We start from the raw sequence: 23637 nt of genomic DNA on the forward strand, positions 1-23637 counted from the left end.
AACAAAGACCATCGTCATTACCATCATCATCATCATCATCAATAATATCGAGACCATCATCATTAAGTTAAGTTAGTAGGTATTCATGAAAGAGTAGGGTCTTCAGCTTTTTCTTAAAGGTGTAGAGGGACTCTGCAGATTGAATGTAGTTTGGAAGTTCATTCCACCACGGGGGGCAACAGAGGAGAAGAGTCTAGTCAGCGTCTTAGGACCCTGTTGTGAAGGTTGGATCAGACACCTTTCATTGGCAGAGCGTAGTGGGTGGGAGGGAGTGTAGACCTGGATGAGAGAGTTAAAGTAAGTAGGAGCCGTTTTTGTAGCTGTTTTCTAAGCGAGCAGCAGAGTTTTAAATTTGATGTGAGCAGTAACTGGGAGCCAGTGTAAGGAGATGAACAGCGGAGTGACATGTGCTCTTTTAGGAAGGTTGAAGACCAGTTGTGCTGCTGCATTTTGTATCATCTGCAGGGGTTTGATAGTGCATGTAGGAAGACCTGCCAGTAGAGAGTTGCAATAGTCGATGCGTGATATCACAAGAGCCTGTACCAGGAGCTGTGTTTAGCATGTTCTGACAGGTAAGGTCTGATCTTCCTGATGCTGTACAGGGCAAATCGACATGACCAGGCAATCGAGGCTACCCAGGTTCCAGGCAGACTTTGTGGGCATGAGTTTGGTTGTTCCAAGCTGGATATAGATCTGTGGTTGCATAGAGGGACTGGCTGGGATGAAAAGGAGCTCAGTCTTTGAAAGATTGAGTTGAAGGTGGCGTTCTTTCATCCATTTAGAGCTATCAGCAAGGCATGACGAGATTCTTGCTGAGACTGCAACATCGTCTGGCGGGAATGACAGGAAGAGCTGGGTATCGTCAGCATAGCAGTGGTATGAGAAGCCATGCGAGCGGATTATTGAACCAAGTGAGCTTGTGTATATGGAGAAGAGAAGGGGACCAAGCACTGACCCTTGAGGTACCCCTGTGGATAAGCTGTGCGCTTTGGACACTCCCTTCCAAGGATCGCCCAGAGAGGTAGGACACGAACCAGCAGAGGGCAGATCCTGAGATGCCAAATTCAGAGAGCGTGGATAGGAGGATTTGATGGTTGACTGTGTCAAAGGCAGCAGAGAGGTCTAGCAGTAATAGAACTGAGGACTGACCCGCAGCTCTGGCAGCTCGTAGCGATTCTGTTACTGACAGTAGTGCAGTTTCAGTAGAGTGGCCCTGCTTAAAGCCTGACTGATTTGGGTCAAACAGATCGTTTCTGGACAGGAACTCAGAGACTTGCTTAAAGACTGTGCGTTCAAGTATTTTTGACAGAAAGGGCAGAAGAGAAACCGGTCTGTAGTTTTCAACCTGGGCTGGGTTTAGTGTGGGTTTTTTTAAGCAGAGGGGTGACCTTGCTTGAATGCGGTGGGGAACACACCCGTTGACAGAGAGGAGTTGATGATATGCTTAAGTGCAGCATTAAGCGGAGAGGAAATTGTCTGCAGGAGGCTTGATGGTATTGGGTCCAGAGGACAGGTGGTGGGCCGATAGTCTTGCACAAGCTTAGAGACTTCGTCCGCACTTTTGGGTTGGTGCCTTTGGGCTGAGTTGGTCAGGCTCAGAAAACTGGTTACTGATGGTTGCAACTTTTTCAGTAAAATACGAGGCAAACATGTCTGGTGAGAACAGATCGGAGGGTGGAGGAGGAGGTGGTTGAAGCAGTGAGCTAAAAGCAGAAAACATTTTTCTTGTATCTGTGGCATTTCATATCTTGTTCTGATAATATGTTGTCTTGGCCGTTTTCAGGCTGGAGGAGAATGAGACAAGTCTTTGCCTCAACTAGACAAGTCATTGAGGTCAGCTTACTGTTTGGAATTTTGCCATTTTCTCTCTGCTGACCTCAGCCCTGCTCTTTGCTCTCTTATGACTTCAGTGAGCCATGGACTAGGGTGGGTTTTGCGAGCAGGTTTGGACACCAGGGGGCAGAGCTTGTTCAGAGATGAGGCTAGTGTGGAGCAGAGTATGTCTGTAGCCTCGTCTGTAGAGAGTGCGGTAAAGACCTTACGGGCAGGCATGGCAGCCATTAACTCGTTAGACAGCTGAGCTGGCTTGAGCGATTGCATGTTTTGATGGTATGACATCAAAACATGTTCCAGCAAGGAGATTATGAATTGAATAAAGAAGTGGTCTGATAGATGCAGAGGGGTGACAGTCAGGTTTGCTGTTGAGCAGTTCCAAGTCAGAATTAAATCAAGAGTGTTGCCAGCTTTGTGGGTAGGAGGAGCTGGGACCTGCGTGAGGTCAAATGAGGATAGGAGAGCATGGAAACAGACAGTGTCAACTTTGTACATGAGTAATCTTCTACCTTATCTCGACAATGTGAGCACTTCCACAGAATAGATGGTCGTTGAGAAACAAGCTGAATGCATTTGCTGAAAATATGCTCTTTTAAGGATGATATATAAAGAAGTGTGTGTGTGGTGTATTTTTCACAAATTTATTTTCCAGAGTGTGCCCCCCCTTCGCCTTCCTCTCCTCCCTGACTTCCTCTCTCACTACTTAAATTCATCTCTGCAGCATAAATATCCACCTCTTTTTAGAAGCTCATAAAAAAATCATTTCCTGAACAGCAGTTTTCAGACAAAACAAACTACCACTTGAGCTGGTTCACATTCCTCAAATATATCAAGATCTTCTTGCTCTTCTTTTATGTTTAGTTCCTTTTTTTTTACTCCCACTCTTTTCTCCCTCCATCACTTTAACCCTGAATCACGTTCTCCTTCCATTTCTCTCTACAACACTTTGTGTTTTCATTTTTTTACTTGGCAAGAGGAAAAAGAGTAACTTTCTTGTTTTTTCCAGCCAAAGTTCATCAAGAGAAATACACCATCACCTTTATTTTAATTTCAGATGTCCGTCTTCCCTCCGACTTTCCGAACGTGTTGTCAAAATAATGTCTCCGTTCAAACACTACAGGCTGGTGATGAGTGTTGCAGCAGGGATCATCACAACACAACCCGTCCCTCAGAAGGATGGCTGGTGGCTCACTGTGGAAGAAACCGTCTCACCCTGCCTCTCTTCCTTTTCTGCTTCCTCCTCATCCTTCCCCATTCAAACCGCCCCCCCACCACCTCACTCCCCTTATCGTCACTCTGACCATTACTCCCACCTGTCTCAGCTTGTTTGTTTTGCTGTCTTTGTCTTATTTAATGCTGGCTGCTTGTCGTGACTTCAAATCCAAATAACAGAAAAGGATAAGACACACAAAATGAACACTCACACACAAAGAGACAGAGCTGTATACTTTGCACTAACATGAGTGACAGAAGCAAACAGCCTCCATCCATCTTCATGGAGGCTGCTTTTCATATTATTGATGTCCATAGCCACAGGAAAAGAGATGGGGGAACGCGTTCGGCAGAGCTTTTATTCAATTTCTTTTGCCCTTGAGTGGATTATTGTTTCACATGGGACATTAAACACAGGTGGTGAGCTGTTATTCAACTCCCTCATACCTGTATGTGAACTAAACCCTGACGTTTGATCCCATGAATTCAGACCCTCAACCCCCCCGTGCACATCTCAGGCTCTGCATTATGAAGGGATCACATTCTATTTAATTTGCTAATACAAGCACTCCCTGGCACCTCTTACACCACACCAGCCTGCGTGACTACTCTCATCTGATATCCAACACGCACACACACACAGAGCAGCGGTGTACACTTACAGGAAGAGAGAGTATGACATGCTTTTACCAGCGTCCTTTACATTCAGTCAAATGTCTGTCTGTTTCTTTCTCTCTGTTTTCTGTCTGTTATCTTGTATACACCCTTCCATGTATTCATGTCCACCTCTGAAACTATGCATTCATGAAAACGTTTGTTAAATCTTTGTTCCGAGAGGACTTTTTGTTTCAGATGCAGCAACATAGTCGTATTGTACTCGTCCCGTAGAAAAATAGAAACCATCCAAAAGTCGCTGTTTTGAATTTAAGTTCCTCATGTGTAATGATTCTCTCATTGTCTCCACATTTGCCTGCTGCCCTAGTTGTGTTTTAAAGGCTGGTGTTGTCTCTGTATCCCCCTCTTCTCTCTTTTCCCTTTGTTTTCAAGCTTTTCCTCTTAGATTAGCCTTAACTCGCCTCTCTCTGCCTTGATTGGTTAATCAGGTTGTCAGGGGTAGACGCGGAGTGGGGAGATGCTGGAACTGAATATGAGCAACATCAGCACCGACATGCTGGAGATGCTGATTGAGTTTATCTATACGGGATCGCTGGTCATCGACTCGGCCGACGCTTAGACGCTCCTAGAAGCCGCCAACAAGTTCCAGTTCAACACCTTCTGTAGAGTCCTTCCTAGGTATGAGCAGCTTTGAGTGTGTACAGTTGTTTTTGCCTCCATCAGCAAGCTTGGATGCACATCAGATATTCCTAGGCAATCTTTTCTGCTACATGCAGCATCTATAACCATGTGTACAGTGCTGGGGCATTTATAGGCAAACTAGACACTTTTCCTATAGCAGTATAGTGGTTGTTGCTAAGCCACTAAGTGATCAAATGCAGTTCTGACTGCACAGAATGGTCGTCTTTCTGTAAGCAAAATGAATTCCTGAGAAATATATCAATCAATCTGCACCCTGCAGCCACATCTTACCTCAGCCTCCCGTTTGTCCCAGAAAGTTAACAAATTATATTCAACGTTAACAATACTGAATATATAAACAAACCACAACTATCAAAATCTTCAACCACTCCAGTTGCCTTTGAAAAAAGCTTTGAATTTACCATCACCTGGAAATTTGTATTATGCACCGGTGCTGTTTGCACATATTTAATGAGCCATCAGGCAATCATTTGGGGAAGTTATAACCAGGGTTTAATCAGTACGGTTCTGTCAGGACTCCACCCTTCATCCACATGTGTGGAGACAGTCTGGAGCCATTGCACATGACGAGGATGTGAGTGTTTAATATATTTTTCTTCCAGTTGTCCTTGCTTGAAGGTGAAGGTGCTGATAGCTTCTCTCAACATTCAGACGCAAAACAAGAGCAAACTCTACTGAGCAGGATGACTCTATGTGCATGTTTGCCTCTGAATATCATTAGTGCGGAAAGCGAGAGCAAATGAGGCACACTATTTGAAGCCATTAGCCGCAGCGATCCATTCTTTCTGAATCAGGCCCTCTGTATTCACTGATAAAAGTATCTGGTGCTGCTGTTGTTCTGGTTTTGGCCTACGTGTGTGTGTGTGTGTGTGTGTGTGTGTGTGTGTGTGTGTGTGTGTGTGTGTGTGTGTGTGTGTGTGTGTGTGTGTGTGTGTGTGTGTGTGTGTGTGTGTGTGTGTGTGTGTGTGTGTGTGTGTGTGTGTGTGTGTGTGTGTGTGCGCTTGTGTGTTTGTGTGTGCGTGTGCATGTGTGCTACACAACCAAAACATTTCCCTCTCTTATAAATGGTGTTCTGTGTAAACAAAAAATAAACGATCACAGATAAGAGATCCTTAAATTGCTGTATTATAACAAGAGCGCATAGAGCATCCCTGCTGGCTTGGCGTCAGGGCAGTATGATGTAGTGTGTGTGCGTGTGTATGTGTTTAGTAGACTGACAGGACTTCTTTAAAGTGGCCCAGCTGATCCCAAATCCTCGCCCTGACATCCAGCACCTCATGCCTGGGCTGTGAATGATCGATTCCCCCTGTTGTTTGTCCTCTGAGCTGTTTTGAGTTATTATACATTTTGTCTCAGACCAATGCCCTGTTAGACTGAGAGTCTGTGCCACCTTCAGCTGATATTTCTGCCTGTTCCAGCTTTTATTCATCTGTGATCTTCTTATTGTTGCCTGAATGGTGTTCGGTCTCTGCCTAAATATGTGTCTCTCTCTTGTTTTTTCTCTGTCTGTCTCTGACCTGGTTTATTGACTGGGGGAGTGCTGGCTATGGCTGAAGCCATGAGCTGCACCGAGCTCCACAACATGACCAAAGCCTTTGCACTGCAGAACTTCCCCGAGGTGGGTAGAGAATGCTTATCTTTGAGGAAAAAAAACATTCATAACGTAGTTAAAGAGAGTGTCAAAGACAGTAAAACTGTTAGCAAACCCCTGTTGTGATCTGGTTGAAAGTTAGAAATAAAATAACACCCAGAGCTATCAAGACATGAATAAATCATTTTACTTTTGTTGGAGTTCTACATGTTTCAGGGAAAAAAATACATTTCTGCAGAATAAGAGTCTTTTGAATACAAAGTTACAAAAGTCCTTTTTTTAGTAAACCAGCAAACATTTTATTGATTTGTTAGTTTATCACCAGCAGTGAAAGAAACTCATTTCCATGCTTCCAACTCTTGGCTTTTTACCCGATATGTTGCACTTTCCTTTCTGAACACATCCAGAGCAGGTTATGGATAATATCATAAAGTTTAAACGTGAGCCTTGGTTTTTGAAACACACACAAAAAAACACTAAACAGAAAACATTTAGAAATCTCAACTTTCTTGTAGCTTAAGAGAAGATTGCATTACAGAAAATAACATTACATGGAAGATTGCTTTTTTCTTCACTCAAAGGTTTGATATTCTTTTTATTCCTTGCAGAGAGTAACTGTAGATGGGAGGATCAATACCACTCTCGAGCATGTCCATGAAATATCAAGCTTCAGCAAAGAGTCAGTTACACTAAGCTCTCCTTCGAGTAAAGACAGGAAACAAAGGGGGAAAAAACAGCTATCTTGAGTCTCCCTAATGCACAGCTACTTGTCTACAGGCACCTCCAAAGCTCACTAATTAAATAGCTATGCTTTTTCTTCCTGTGATATTTGCAGCACAAGTCTCAGCGTCAGAATTACTCCCCTTTGATTACATAATGTCCCACTTACTTGGTAAAGTGTTTTCTGAGAGTGAAAGTTTTACTGTTAATTACACAAGACAGGAAAGTCTGAAATACAAAATACTTGAATCACCTCTCCATTTCCATAAATGTGGGTTAAACATATGAAATGAGATCTTTGCTGTGTTATGATCCTCAGGGTTTTCAAGTTTGCTGTTTAGTCCTTGTCAGATTGCAGTCTCTTTCATTTGCATTCAGCTCCATTTGCAAAATCCACTTGGTGACAGAGCCAGACTTTAAGGCAAAGCTAAGTTAACCAGCTGCTGACTTTAGGTTTATACTTAATGAACCAATATTAGAGTGTCATAGATTACCAAAAATGATGCACTATCCTTCAAACCCTGCAATCTTTGGAATAAAGAAGCTGCAGACATCTGGGAAGATTAGTTTGGTCGCAATCAACTGGTCATTAAAGGAAGAATTTGTAACATTGTACACACAAATAAAGCAGATATGAAGTGTATCCTCTGTTAATGTCTCTCTGAGTCATGGCTCTCTGCAATGAGTGAGGAGTGTGAGTCCCGCTGGCTGTGTTATCGTTGGAGCTGTATTAACAGTACATTAGGTTTAAATGGACAGGACGGTTGGCTCCTCCCCTTGTGGATAAAAGCTATTTAGAGAAAATAAGAATAAAATACTCCCTTCTTATTTTAATGTCATGTAAGCGTTTTTAAATCACAGCCAATTTGTGTAAATTTACATACAATGTGAAGCTACTAGCTTACCAAAGTGTGCTAACATTAGACTGCTAACACAACATTTTAGGCCACAGGGAATTGCAGTTTGGGCCAAGAACAAGATTGTCCTTCGTGCAAACGCAAGGGGAGAGGGGTTTGAGGTGCGTCACTGGAGGAGAGCGATGGCTTCAGTATGGCGATGGTGTGGCCAATCAGTTTGTTTTGGTATCAAGCTGGAGCGACATCTACTGGATCAAAAAGTCCTTCGTAAAAAAACATGACAAAGTGTACTATTGTAAATGAAAGATAAATTCCTTTGTTGTAAAAAAAAAAAAAAAAAAAAGCCTTATCAAATTATATATATTCATTGAAATTGCATCTGCTTATCACATTCAGCATGGGAATATCGGACCTCTTCAGGGAGACAAAGTACCGTCATATGTAGCTGTATATTTTGATGGATTGATTGACAGATACGTTTGTGGTAAATGATCAATTCAATGCTTTTTTATTTCTTCTTCTTAAAGATTTATTTTTGGGTGTTTTGTGCCTTTATTGTAAAGATAGTAGAGTGGATAGAGTCAGAAATCAGGGAGAGCAAACCTCCCACTGTTACTATGTGGTACAAAGAGATTTTTTCTGTACTTCCACATGAGAGGATTAGTGCAGTGCTGAAGGGCAATGGACCTTCTTGATCACTTGGCAACCACTCATGGACTACCTCCCCTTGGAGAATCTAGATTTATTGTCAAAAGGATTCTCTTACCTGAATTGGAAACCCTCTGGACTGAATACGGGCACTGGACATTCCTATTCAGGCTGAGGCTGGATTTAAATTTAATGGACTCTGGCAGGTTAATAAAACCTTGAAGTGAGCATGATGAGGAAATGGGATATTTTATGTCCTACTTCATTTGCCTTTTCTGGTTTTAATTGTATTGTCTGTTTTGGTTTGTTTTTTGTAGCTGTTGTTTTTATTCCTTTAGTCTTTGTACATGTCTTCTAACTGTTATATTGTTTGAAAATGTCTATAAAATTGTTATTGAAAAAATAAGGAAATCAGGGAGAGAGTGGGGAATGTAAATAAATACTCACCTCTTGGAAAAACGTCATCTGCTGAGTTGCCCTTCTACCACCTTCCTAGACACTTTAGCTAACTACTTTACAAACAATGAGATTGACGTTTCTTTCCATGGATCTAGCTCCGTGAAATGGCGATGTGGCGCAACGTCGAGCTTCTCACCAACAAGGATACCAACACTGTCTGTCTTGGCGTTTTGTCAAGGGAGGAGAATGGGAGCAGCTTGTACCAGGTGGACACACTGGTCAAAATCTCCACTGCCACTCAGGTAATGCATGTCAATATTAACATGACTTGTGGTGAGACTTTATGGGGCATCTTTTCCCTCTGAGTTTCAACAAATACTACTGTAGTACAATGCAATGTTACACCCAAATGTTTACTTTTTTTTTTTTTTTTTTTACTTTTACATACTTTATAAATCCCCCTGTGTAATTGAGAGACATGCTTCTCACACAAATAGGACCGAATTACACATATGCTCAAACAGGATCTATGGACATTAATGGAGAGGTGTCAGAGTTGGCCTGATACACAGAGCGTGCCAGAGCTGTTGGGAGGGTTGAAAACTTTCAATTAGTTGCCGTGACATAAACGAATAATAGTGAGTTAACACAACATTTTCATAGACTTGAAGTAAAACTAACTTAGAATTTTAATGTTATCATGACTTTTTGTTTTTCAGTGCAGGTAATAAAAGAAAGAGAGAGCTGATGAATGTTTGTGAAGTGTGTGTCTACTCTGAGCAGATCATACAGTGTACTGTTCGTGTATCATGAGACAAAAAAAATCGAGGTGAAACGCTTGTTCCCTCTGACAGGACAGATACTGTATGTCTGCAAAGCTGTGTTAGTGTGGTTGTTCTGTCAGCTCTGAGACGTACACACAGCATGAAAAAAACAAACATGTGACTCCTTGTTCTCTCTGGGGGGGTGTTCATCAACTTTGTGCTTCAGATACAGCCTAACACAGCAGTTGTTATTAATCCCAGGAGTGCTTTGTCCTCACAATGTGCTCTATTTTTAGTTACACATGGAATTCTGTACAGCATCAAAAAGCAACAGAAACATACACAGTCCATTCTCTGATTGTTGTTATTACGGGTTTCAGGAATGGTACCACAGCAACAGAAATGAATTCTGCAAAATACAGGAATGATGACACAAGAGCATCAGGTTTGCCTTCCAGGTTGTATCTGAGGTGGGAGCTGAAGTGCTCACCTAGGCGTCACTGCTCTGCTTTACAGTCATTTTACAAAGTGAATGAAATTAAACTATATTTCATAATGATCATTAACGCTGTTACGTACCCCGTAGTTCTAGGGGATGCGGGGAACAACAAATTTATATTTACCCGGAATCAAGGTGGAGACCAGAGTTGGGTTTCAAAATAACAGTCGCTGTATTTAATGGTACAGGAAACACACAAGAAATGACCAGCTTTAGGTACACAAATCTATGAACAACTGTAACGGAGATGATCTGGCACTCCAGCAGCCTGCGTCGCATCACACAGATATGGCGCTGTCTTCCTTCCACCCCTCTGCAGCCTGCACCCCGTGCCTTTTATTCATCGGCTGCATGCGTACACAGGTGATTCCACTTCTCCATCAGTCTCCCCCAGAGATGGGCGGAGCACCAACCTGTCCAGGAACTCAGAGAGGGAGGACACACACACACAGACAACACAACCCATAACAAACGCACAGGTTTGTATTAGGGTTTTGGAAGTTGCTAGAAAAAAAAAAAATCTACACAAAAGTGGTCCCACATTTTTGAGTGTGCCACATTGTGTTTAAATTATTCCTGGAGGCTGTTTATCATAACCATGGGATTCTTCCATGAGGAATCAATACGACTCGAGCGTCAAGAAGTTAGAGTGTCGGCCCACATCCTTGAAAAGATAATTGATCATCCCCGTAGGGTGACATCCATCCAGCAGGTATACAAGATGTCAGATCTTGAATTTTTTCATGGATTCAGACACAATGCAATGAATTAAAACATGATAATATTCAACTCTTTTATAGCAGCTTAAACGTGGAGGTGAGATTATTATCAGATAAATTACAGAGCTTCATCAGTGGAGGAGTCGTTCATTCAGAGTAATGACTCCTCATCAAGCAGCAAGAGAGGAAGAACTGCCTCGTATCAGCTGGATCACACTGTTCAGACCTCCAAAATCAATGCTTCTTTATTGGCTCTCACTTTAATAACGTCAATTTAGATTTTTATTAGCTGTGGATTAAACATTTAGTGGTAGTGCTTGGATTTGTCATACCGTGAGATTATGTAGAAATCCATTAATGCCACTGAGTACTTCGTCGTTAAGGATTAAGTGAGGCAAAAAAACCATTAAAAGCAGGTGATAATCTACATACTTTAGGTGGCAAGATTTTTAAAAAGCAAAAAGTATGTAAGACATTTATGGTGTGTGTATTATTTTTGTTGGAAAATGCAAAATAAATGCTATAAAAAAATAAAAAATAAAAGTTTTATGACATTGTGAGTTGACTGATACGAAATTCCCAACATGTCTGATGCAGTTTTTAAAAGAAAACTTGATCCCTGTCATCTGACTAGAAAAGGCTTCGACCAGCTCAGTCGGGCAGACTCCTGCAATCTCACACTCTAATGGAGAGGTGCAGAGGTGACTTACTGAGATGATGTAGAGGAAGAAAAAAAGAAATGGAACATTTTCCTCGGTTGTCTTAACAGCCCAGCGCACTGGTTCCTGAGATGAGACAACCAGGTCACCTTGCATCTAAAGAAGCAGAGGAGTGGAGGGAAAAGAGTTGGAGTGAAAAAAGAAGCAGAGCAGGACAGAAACGAGCGAGGAGGAAAAGTAATGGAAAAAGAGGCCCTGTGTTCTAATCTGATATCCAAGAGATGATTCCTCTGTGACATCCAGGCAGCAGAGGTGTGATCGAGCTCTTGCTCAAGCTAAAATCATTCGTGTGACCGGGAAAAAGGACCGGCAGGCCTGTAGAAAGGACAGAAGAGGATGAGAACAGAGAGCGTGTAGACTGCTCCCATCATGCCTCAGGAGGAGACAATGTGACACTGAAGGGTTCAGTTTTACACGCATGGTCCAGCATCAGCTCGTCATTGCCTTCAGAGGGAGTCAGAGAGCAGCAGGAGATCACTCGCACAGAACCTCAGACACTGTTTTGTGCAACTTCGTGTTCATTGGGCAAAGTTAGGCTGATACTTGATGTTAACATTTTTAACATGATCTTTTGCATATTATCTAAAAAATGAAAGTTAAAGGTCCCATATTATGCTTTTTCTGGTTTTATATGCCCTTTAGTGTGTTTTCCAAGAGTCCTGTGCATGTTTAGGCACATCTATGTGCAAAAATTCAAAGTCCGCGGAAACGCGGCTTCTCCTACGTCCTCCTGTTAGCTGTAGCATTAGCTGCATGTAACGCTCGGTTCTAGCCCCCCTCGATAAAAATTTGTCAGTGTGGCGTCATTGTCAGATCACTGATCTAAGCCCATTGGCTGGTTGTGGCAAGCCCTGCAGTTCATGTTGAAATTTTCTAGAAGCGTTCTGAGCAACTGACCAATAACGACAGAGCGGATCTGCAGAGCGTAGAGGGAGCAAGGAGGAGCAGTACATGAAAACAGACACTTTTTTCGGACTTTAGCTATTGTGAACGTACAAAAGTAGGTACATAGATTAAATATACGAACCCCAAAACGGGCATAATATGGGCTCCTTAAAAAATACTAACAGTAATGTCATTGTTAGCCCAATGGAAAAAAAAAACGTTCGTGAGAAATTCCCCCAACAACCACAAAAAAAAGGCAAGTAAAAAAATAGACAAAAAGGTGACAAGCATTTCATCTATTTTTGCAACTGCAAACCTGTGGCACATGTTAATAACATGCCAGGAAGAATGTCACAGAATTACTGGAAACCTCAGGTGAAGAGACTGAAAAGCTTAAAGCCTTCAGTCAGTTAGTTTGTGTGCGTATGGATTCATCTATGTGTCTGTGTGTCTGAGCGCGTGATGTGGGGTTGTAAACTGCGGGCTACAGAGTGGAAAAGTGGCATATTGAAGGCACTGGGTAAATAATATGCAATTTACTTTCTCTGCTCTGCTGTCACTAACATCTGATGGAAGCAGAAAACAGTCCGGACATCGCTCAGAGACAGAGCGGGAGCGTTAGAGCGTTAATAATAGTTTATTATGAGACAGAAAGACACTGAGGTTTGAGTTTTCCTTGACTGAAGATTTGTCACGCAGCAGGCGTCTGTATTTCTCTGTCTGTGGACGTTAGTTAATGGGAGAGTTAAGGAGCCGTTAGAGTGATCACGCTTGCATTCAAGAACTATTTAAAGTAACTGATGCTGAAAGACAGAAGAAAGTTGTTCTTTTCTGAGAGTTGCCACAGTTACTGTCACTGTACCACAGTTATATCTCTGTCAGGTGAAGTTATGGTTTTATAGAGCAGAGCTTTCTCTTTCTACTTGTTTTGAGGCACACTGTGTATGGCAAAACTCCTTATTAGGTGTCCATATTGGAATATATAGACACAATACAAAAAATATAAAAGTTATGAGTTACATACTCTGGTGATGATGTGATTTATATTTTGTCTTGGCACTTATTAAGGTAAAATAATCAATCGTTTTGCAATATTGATGTTATTATGTAGTCGGATGATAAAATGACCAAAGGACAGATGTGCTTGGAGGCAGTGAGAGGATAAAAACTAAGTTTTCCTCACAGTTTTACAATTTATTTACTCCTAAAATGACAAATGACTTTTCACACAACACTTGACATCACTTGTATTTCAGCTTTGGTTCGATACAGTGTATTAGAAATTGGTCGGGATCTGACAATTCAGTGATTTTAAAAATAGGCCAGGACGTTTTATGTGGATGCACAGAAAGCAGTTAGTCAATATATTCTAAATAAGATGAGCGGAAGGCAGCCCCTCTTTTTTTTTTAATGAACTCATGCTGAAATCAGCCTCAGAGAAACCACATTGCACCTGTCAGTTAATGCTCAGGGCAGCAGTGAGCGTCTGGCATCCACTTCATCTCTCTCCATCCCCCCTTACAGCCTTCTGGCTGACACAAACACATAGTCAGGCTGATTTTAATACACAAACACATTCAGCTAAACAATTTCTTGAACCCAACTGAAGCGTCAATTTGAAGAACATATGTGTCACCAGAAGAAAGAGGTCATGAGTGTGTGCGCATGTAAACATTTACACACTCACAAGAACACTGTACTGTGGTCACTTCTGCTGAGTGGGTTTGTTAGCCCTCTGAGGCTGCACATGGGGATGCACTCTAGGGTTGTCTTGGGAAAAATGGATTTATATGGATGAATACAAGTTGGGGAAAAAACTCTGAAACCTTCATTAGAAATGTAGCACTTTTTTAAAAATTGAAGACAAGAGTAGGTACGGTATCTCTCAATTATCACTGAAGCTTTAATGAGTCTCTGTCTCTGTGTAAAAGCAGAGAAGGATGCACACATGAAGAGGAGAGATGATAAAAATGAACCAGTCACACTTTTTGTCTGCATGGACACACTCCATGCTGCCTGTGCATGAGATAGTCCAATAGGCTGTTGGAGATGATTCAGATACATGCCGCCTGCTCTCACAGCTCAGTGCAGAAATGTCAGAGTGTTTTGTAGACTTTTAATTGCCGTGTTTGTATCACAAATGCACACATATACACAAACATCCTTACCTTTTAGTACATGGTGCGTATGGCGGACATCCAGCATGCAGCCTTTCTTCACCATGCGTACACAATGCATGATAAACGCCTGCACATATTATGATTAGATAAATAGTCAAAGGTCAACAAATGATGAAATTTTATTCTAAAAGAAAAAAAAAATTCATTAGGCCCCACCCGCTTGAGACATGAATACCTGTTACAACTTTATGGCAGACTATTTGATAGTTGTTGAGACATTTCAGAAAGGCAAACCTGACTTCCATTGAGCCTATTACAAATGTTTTTTTTTTTTTAAACTATAATGCATTAAAGTGATGGGTACACGAAGGTACACGGGGAAATGTAAACGGTTTGCAAAGCAAACAGAGAATTAATCCTCCTACTCATGGCTGATTAAGAGTGTTTACTGAGTGCAAGTGATTGAAATAAGACAACGTAACATCCTATTGACAACATAATCAGCAGTACAAAGAATAAACAGAGTGAACTGCCAAGTCCCACATTATACATGAATTAGATGGATTAGATTTGCATAAATGCATAGTTAAGTCTAGGAGGCACTTCAATTGACCTGCCATACTTTATATTATGTGTGATATAAATGATACAATCAGTGCCCATCAGTAATCCAATAACACAAACACACTGCAGGTGCTGCAAACAAGAACTGTCTGCAAGAAGTCTATAATGCTCATCCCGATTGAAGTAAAATTGTGACAACTGTTTTTAATTCAAAGTAAACAATGAACTACTCCATGAGTAGTTTATGTGGTTAGTTGAAAGCAGGAATCATTTATCTTTGTGTAATGTGACACTGAATTTAAATATTAGCAGCGACTGTTCAGCGCCTCCTCATTTCCATCCTGATATATATGCATGTGTGGGAAGAAGAATGTGGAGTGGGAACGTAGGTGCGGAGTGAGACAGTAAAAATGAAAGTAAAAATAAAATAAGAAGTGGGAGATTGAGGGAGTTCGTTAGAATTAGAGATGGTGAGGTTTTTTTCTTTTCAGATATAGAGGGACAGACGGAGAGCTGGAGGAAGAGCTGCATTAAAGTAAAAAAAAAAAAAAAAAAAAAAACAGCCAGGCACTATACCCCCACCCTTCACCACACACACCACCATACAGAACATACTGAGGGGAGATCCCACTCTGTTTATGGTACAACTTTATCCATTCTTGTCTTCTTAACCCGAGGTCAGCCTCAGTGATTTTACATTATTACTTTAAGAACTAATGCACAAACCAGATTAACAACAATGACCACGAACAACACAGGATTATAAAACAGTACAATCATCCCACAGAGGCTGCATGTCTGATGTCCACCCATCTGTCTCTTTCTGCATTCACATCAACAAATCCCTAACTGCATGTGTGTACGTGGGTGTGTTTTTGGTGGATATCTCCATGGTAACACTTCTTACCTTTTTGCAGAGACCAGATGTTGTCTCTTTGAGGGAGTTTTATCACCATTCCAAAGATGTTTGGCAGGAGAACAGATGTGTGTTTTTGTGTCACTAAAATTCCAGATGGTAAAGTATGGACTGTTGGATTTCACTATTTTACAAGAAAAGTTAACACAGTGTGTGTGTGTGTGTGTGTGCGTGCGTGTGTGTGTGTATGCGTCCTTGCATGCTGGGAATATTGATCTGGGTGTGGTTTACAGTGCACCAAGACAATTGTGCCGATGACAAGACATGGGCACGGGGCTCAAACATTGCTTAAACTCTCGACCTGATGCCTTTGAATTCTTCTGCTTTATTCTGCAAGCAGTTTGTTATTCAAAGAAAATATAAATGACCAATCTTCCATTCTCACATATTAATATTCGTGGTCATTAATATCTATCGCAGCATCCACTGCAACTGCACTAGATGCGTTCACAGTTATCCTGTGAAAACCTGATCTGGACTACAGAGAAAGGAGACCCACAAAATTTGAAAGAATTTATTGCATTTTGCACTTGGCAATAGAAAAGAAGAGGAAAAAACATAAAATTGTATTAAGTCCACCTGCTGTTCCAAATAGGAGCAAGATTTCCACTTCCACTTCCACCTTTTCAGCACATGTATCCCCCCTGTGTAACTGAGGGCACCACCTGGCTGAAACTGACCCACATCCAGCTTTAATTTAGCTCTCAAGGTCAGAACGGTCAGCTGTGGACCTATTTCAGACGACCTGCGGATACTAATGTATAATCTCGTGAGCAAAAATGGACTGAAACTAATGGAAGTGGAGTTTCTTCTCTTAAAAGTACACAAATAATTCAAACGAGTTTTGACTAAAAAGGATAAATTGGACAAAAATGCAAATACGATTTGTCCACACATGATTATAAGCATGACACTGTGTCATAACACCGCATTATAGGTGAGGTTTTGACGCCCCTAGAACAAAGGAGTTTGTAATAGTAAAGTAAGAGCAGTAAGCTTTAGTCTCCTCTGTTTGAGTTTGACATGACTCAGTGACTAGAGGGATAAATCTTACACTGTGGAGGCATTTAAATTGGAATTAGAAGTTCCTTGAGAGACACTAACTCTCCCCTGAAGAATATCTCAGTGTGCTCAGTAGCCTGCTCTGACTTTACCTTCATGCTGGGGCACCGGTGTTTATGTGTGTATTGAGCTGTTTGTTTCGTAAACTGCTGGGTAAACTGTGTACTCTGTGGAGGAGGGATACAGACAGTCCCATCTGCACGACAGAATTTAGCTCTGAGCGCCAACACAGAGGAAATGTCATCAGCAGATTTCCATGGCTGCCCTGGGACAGTTGGCATCGTCTCTCATATCTATTTGCTTTAACGTCAGTTCACATTAGATACCTCAGCCTTTTCTCGGGACTCCTACGCCCTCTCTTGTCTTTTGTATTTCTCTTTCCTTCCTCTGCCTCCTTTGTCTCTTCCTCTGCTCTTTTATTTCCTCCTCTGTGTTATGAGGACATCAGTCTCAAACAGATGGGCCACATTATGGCCTCTGGTGGGAGAAGGAGACACTTCAGCAGAGTGTCATCTTATCGTTTTCTCCCCTGAAAGATGTTTCTATGACTCCATTGTTCTGTCGCTCTCTCCTAACGCTGCTCGGTCACATCGTTTTGGGTCAGCAGGGTCACTGCTCTCTGTCGCTCTGTCCAGCTTTGTTTACATTTTGGACTGTCTGCATTGATCAGCCTGCCATGGAGGCTACAGTCAAGCACACGTACTGTAACATACACACACCTGCAACAAAAAAAAACAACTTTTGGCAGGAAAAACGATAGACATGGTTGCCATGGAAACAGTATCTACTGCCACTGTGTCTGAACACCTATAGAGTATATGAATGCAAATATATGCACAAGCTTAAATGGAATGGCCATGCATACAAATCTTTGTTGCCATAGATGAGGACAGTTGGGTTTTTTTTCGTTCACTGATCCTCATTCTCAAGTACTCCCCTTCTGAAAGCCCTAAAAGGAAATGATGCAAATAACAAGCAATTAATTTGTAAATGTTTTAAGTCTGTATACTTCTTACCTTAAAGCCCATAGGTGATGATACTGCATCATTTAGATTTTCTCTATGCTGAGCCTAAATTTCAATTTTGCTATCTGCAGAAACACAATCTGTCAGAAGATGCAAAAATCTGAAGCAGAATATGGAAACAGAAGGATTAATTCCTGCAGACTCGTTTTGGGCTTTCACTATCAACGAATGCAAACATGTAACTGAGAGGTTACGCATTTGAAATAAACCCAAGATACTGATGCCCTGATGAAAGGAAAACCCCAAATCCCAGTTATAGAAGAATAGGGGCATAGTTGGGAAAAGGGGGGGGTTCTTCACTGTACACTTATCCTTTGATTGGGGCACACATATCTTGTGTTTTTATTTCAAATGCTCCTATGATCTACTGATAAGTTACATAAGCCATCACAGCCCAAACAGCATTGCCATCTTCAACAGACTTAGGGTGCACTCACACTAGGCCCAGTTGTCTGGTACCGGGCTTAAGCATTCGATTCCCCCCCATTCCTTCACTGGCTTACTATCACACTGCTCCCGACTAACCAGGCCTGAGAACCTCTTGTGCACAACGTTGTAATACAACACATGCATGGCTTTATGTGATCATGAAGCATGCTTAGACAGGCGGACTTGAAAATAAAAATAAAACATTTTTTTAAAGGGACGCGCGGTCTCGTCCACGTCTGCACATCTGAGAACAACACGTGTACTTGAACGTGACTGTGTACTGCGCTTGAGCACCGATCGGAGCACTCACACCAGTCAAACCAACTGGACTTTGGGGCTGAAGTATGCTTAGGCCCGGTACGGATTGCCTAGTGTGAGTTAGCCCTTAAGATATTTACGTGCAAGCTCCAGGTAGTGACTATGGTGACACTAATACTACTACCTACCCCAAACAACCAAAATACAAAATGTTGAAAGACTTGCAGTCATGACGCTGTTGGAGATTTTACTTGTCAAAACTGTTCTTCTGCACATATAGAAATAGAAATCTTACATCAGCAGTGTGTTTGACCTGATGCTGTGAGAGTCTGACTCTGACACTAAATGATTAATACTCTCACTACCCTCAGGTGTCCTCACCTAACAGCCCAGGCTTTTATCAAACACGATAGCTGCTTTTTCTGCCTTCTTCTTCTTTATGTTGTAATGAAATATATTGTAGGATAAACAAAGGGATTATAATTGCTGTGGGAGTAAAACCATCTGTTCTTTATGAAAGACATAAGTGTGTGATCCACTGTGTACTTTTCTGTCTGTTTCATGTTGTACATATTAAACTTCTTTGATCTTCCTCTTGCAATTTTGCTCTCTACAAACTCTCTACAAATTCCAAATTTCCCTCAGGATCAATAAAGTATCTATCTATCTAGTGTTTGCTTTTGTTTCTATATTTTTTGCCTCCATTATGTGGTTTTATTGTCAACCTGCAGTCCGTCTTTCCTCTTTTTCTCCTCAGGATTTATCAGAGCTGTTGGCAGTGGTGCGTCTTCCCTTCATCCACCCGTCCTACCTGCTCAACGTGGTCGATAACGAGGAGCTGATCAAATCGTCCGAGGCGTGTCGGGATCTGGTCAACGAGGCCAAGCGCTATCACATGCTGCCCCACGCCCGGCAGGAGATGCAGACGCCCAGGACTCGGCCCAGGCTATCTGCTGGTACACACACACACACGCTCTTCATATTTTACCACAACAGATTGGCAGAGGGGTTAAGTCTGCATGAGGAGATGTTGACCTGCCACTGAATCATATTGATTTTCACCAAACTGGAAAGCAGAGATTTAGAGCTCCATCATGTTTTACAAACAACTACTGAACATGCTTTTTTCATTATTTTATTTGATTTAACCTTTATTTAACCAGGAAAGAAACTCATTGAGATTACAAATCTCTCAAGACAGGCAGCAGCACAATTAACAGGATTTCACACAAACAACAAGCAGCCAAAAATAAGACTTAAATAAATACACCCTTTGACACCCATCAAGATCATCTACAAACACATTAGTGAGAACAGCCAGATGTGTCTGCCTCCAGGTCATGTTACACGTTTAAAAGCATCAAAACGAAACCAGCTCGTTAAGTTTCAGCTCTTTTTTAAATTTGTTTCAAGCAAAGGGAGCAGCAAACCTAAACGTCTTTTTCCCAGTTCAGCTCTAACTTTTGGAACAGACAGTAAGAAAAGGTCCTGGGATCGAGCAAAAATAATCCTCACACAGGTCATATTTCCAAGTGTCAGCTCATTTTTTTTTCTTTCCACAATCAAACAGAAGACAGCTGGAGAGGAGCCTGATTGCTGCTGCCATGAAAAATTGAAAGTGGCCAACCATAACAGCTTTCTTGAGTTTTGTGAGCTTCTGAACCCACCTTCAGACTCTGCTACAGAAAACCAGCACACAAACATTTCCTAACAACAATTTAACACCAGCTAAGAACAGTAAGGTCTGTTAGGCCTCCATGACGGTTCGATTATTTTCCCTCATGTTGTCCAGGACTCCTCTCTTTCCCCCTGTAAAGAGCTGCCAAATTATAGTGTCTGCATCTTATTATAGGCCTCACAACAGCACTCCTAACCATTCAGCACAAGTTGTTTTTTGCTCGGAGTGATAAAGATAATTGCCCTAACAAAGGCACTTTATGGAGAGATCAGTTTAGACAACACTGTTCAGGGGGGATTTTTGAGTTTCACTTTTGCATCTTTAATTGGCTGTAATACAGACGCATGAGGATTTACAAAGAAGAAGTCTTTTCTGTTGAGAAAAGACATTTGCGGCATCACATGTGCTCAGCATCATTCAATAAGTCATCCTTGGTCCAACACTTTCTTCAAGCAAAGTCTAACAACGCCTGCATCCTACAGAAAGATTCTGCAGGCAGAAGTGTGTGTAGGGAGATTGTGGCTCAGTACAGCACAATTATCTAAATGCATAAAAGCTGCAGGGACGAATACATTCATGATGCATAATACACTGATGGCTCCGTGAATGAGAAAAAACAAACACGCTCTGCTGAAGTTTCAAACTAATCTGAGGCTAAGCTTGTGATATCGTTTAAGAAGTTACCTCATGTCACGTCTTCGTCCTAAAGAGCTTTTTCGAAAAGGCAGGGTGATGTAGTCGATGTCTTTTGGTAACAGCCTTGTGTCTTCAGAAAAATGTCTTGGGTAAAGGGAAAACTATGAGTTTCTCATAATGGATTCTGTGTGTTTTGTGGACTGTTTGTTTATCCATTAGCTACTAATTTGACAATCAGAGTGTTGATGTGCGTCTGATGAGCTGCCATTACGCTTCCCTGAAGATTTACTGTAACAGCTGCAGGTTTACTCACAAAGCTAATCATACCATGCTACCTGATTTGTTCCATCTATACATGGGTTTGTTTGACACTGAAAAGTACAGGGAGGACTTAGAATATATGCTGTTTGTGTGTAAGTGCACAAAAAGCACATTGTGTATCCATTTCCGTCTCTCCACGTGTGACTATGTGCTTAGCTTCGAGGAGATGGGAGAGCGTCGGGACAAACTGTTAACTCAACCAAGCACAGTGGAATACCACTCAAACAAACGAGCTGTAATGAGGAGGACACACAGGGGTCCAGCTCGACTCACACACACACACACACACACACACACACACACACACACACACACACAGCCACACACAAACATTGTTAACAAGAAGCAGAAAGGATAAGAGCTACACTAACACGTCCACACATATGCAGCAATAACAGGAGATAAGAGTTTGATTATGTGGCAAGTTCACTCAATATGTGTGATCCTGTGATATGTGTGAAGTTGTAACCAAATTCTTGCAAGTCTTTCAACAGGATATTAACTGCTCTCTACATCTGTTCTGAATGTTAATATTGTTGTGTATCAACTATTTTACATTCTTGCATAATGCAAGCAAACTAAAACACCATATGGTCATCAAAAATCCTGGAATCTGGATTTCATTCGATTGGCAATCACATAAGCTTCCACATCCAAAGTTAGGCTCTTGAAATTCATCCACCGATTCACACCTCCACCAGCCAGCAGCTCGTTGGACAGTCACTGCACCAAGGGAAAGAAGGCTGACCAAGATTCCCACCTCGTCAGGACATAATCATCAGATGACTTCCATCTGAAGTCTTCCTACTACTGCTTTATCAGTTTTCTCTTTAGCACAAAACCAACACACAACACAAAAGAAACATGATTTTAGCAGGACAGCTTTTGGAAGTTTGGAAAGACAATTGTGAGCTTTACAGAGGATTCTTTTTAAATAGTCTTAAGTCATGGGCAGTGTGGATTAATGTTCTGCTCTCTGTAATTAGTCAGCCTTGATGTTTAATCACTCTGTGTGAGTTATTCCTGGAGTCTGAGAGGATATTTTGAGTGAGGGAGAAAGAAGCAGTGCGAGTGAGAGGAAGTTGGATGCAGCTGTTCACTGGAGGGTTGCAGGATGAGTTTTTTATATTGCTGCAGCTTATCAATGGAGTCAACATATCCAACTTTTATATAACTTTTAAATTACTGTAAATCCAGATGAAATAGCCTCCAATATTATGGTTCTGGCCTCCTAGTGCGACTAGGGAAGGGGGAGACCAGTAACGATTACCTGTACTTGGTTTTCACATGAAAACTTGACTCTGTTCCTAAAGCTGCAATTGGTGCTCAGAACCAAAGCGAGCAGCGTTAACAGGAACATGGATCAGCCTCTGCAATTTGACCCACTGTACCGGCAGCAAGGCTGGAACGGAGCTTCAGTCTCATCAATGTTCAGCAGGCTGAGTGATCCTGGTTACAGCTGTATTACTGCATGTAGCCGAGTCGAACGAGTTGGAAACCGAGGGGAGAGAGACAGTGGAGAAAGTGGGAAAGGAGCCACAGGTCGGACTTTATCCTGGGCCATCCGCTTCGAGGACAACAGCCTCTGTACATGTGCAAACTACCCGCTAGGCCAACCTGCGCTCCATGCATCTCACAATTATGAGGACGTGGTTCTTTGTATTAGTTAGTGCATTTTGGATAGCTCCATCTTATCACATGTGTGACATTTAAAGACTGAGAAGTTTAGTAGGCCGTTCATCCACATCGCAACAGTTACTCATTTTCCTCCAGCTGTGTCTTGCCTCTCAGAAAGCTTTGTTTTTTATTTGCCCTAGTTTTCCGTTTTAATTCCCTAGCGTCGCCGTCTTTGCAGAACATGGAGGGAAGAGGATAATTCATGTGAAACATCCTTTAAAACAAAATTCAGGAACACGTCTTTCCAGTGAAACTGTCCCAGTTACTCTGGAAAATCCTCACAGCAAACCCCATAAAGTTTCCTCAGGGACTTATTTTTTTTGTTAGAAAGAAACTTCATTAAAATCTGTTCACTAAGACATCAGTGGATCATCCTGAGTTTTAAGGACACCCTGCTGTTGAGTTTTTAATGTTATTTTACAAGCGAAACAGATACAAGAAACTAGTCTGTTTTAATATTCAGTCAAGGAAACTTAAGAGAAACTCTGGAAATTATTGCAAAACTATTTGCATTGCTTATCACTGAATTTATGTCTGTAATGAGAATAAACTGACCCTTTGAACACAGTTTACTACACTTGAGACCATGAAAAATCTCCAAACAAATCACTAGAGAGCTAAATATATGCCAAACAGACACAATAACAGCCACTTACACTTACACTTCAAAAGCCGTTTTCTCATTATGCTCTCCTGAGGTAAGCGGAAATAGTAGACTAAGCAACAGAGTCCGCTGTACAACGCTATAATGAGTGCCACATGTAGTTCAGCTGAGTCACACTATCAAC

The 23637-nt window shown here is 41.6% G+C and overlaps 1 protein-coding gene across 3 annotated transcripts in view; it reads left to right on the forward strand.

Moving 5' to 3' along the window:
• The first annotated feature begins 5210 nt into the window (after positions 1 to 5210).
• The window catches only part of LOC109989748 (kelch-like protein 29), a 41299-nt gene continuing 22872 nt past the window's right edge, over positions 5211 to 23637 (forward strand). For all 3 annotated transcript variants that reach the window (XM_065964044.1, XM_065964046.1, XM_065964045.1), the window contains exons 1-3: positions 5211 to 5980; positions 8733 to 8879; positions 19295 to 19493. In XM_065964044.1, the coding sequence (XP_065820116.1) occupies positions 5909 to 5980; positions 8733 to 8879; positions 19295 to 19493 (418 nt within the window). In that variant the 5' untranslated portion in view covers positions 5211 to 5908. The remainder of the gene's footprint in view (positions 5981 to 8732; positions 8880 to 19294; positions 19494 to 23637) is intronic.

This window comes from Labrus bergylta, chromosome 15, assembly GCF_963930695.1.
Source record: "Labrus bergylta chromosome 15, fLabBer1.1, whole genome shotgun sequence".
NCBI lineage: Eukaryota > Metazoa > Chordata > Actinopteri > Labriformes > Labridae > Labrus > Labrus bergylta.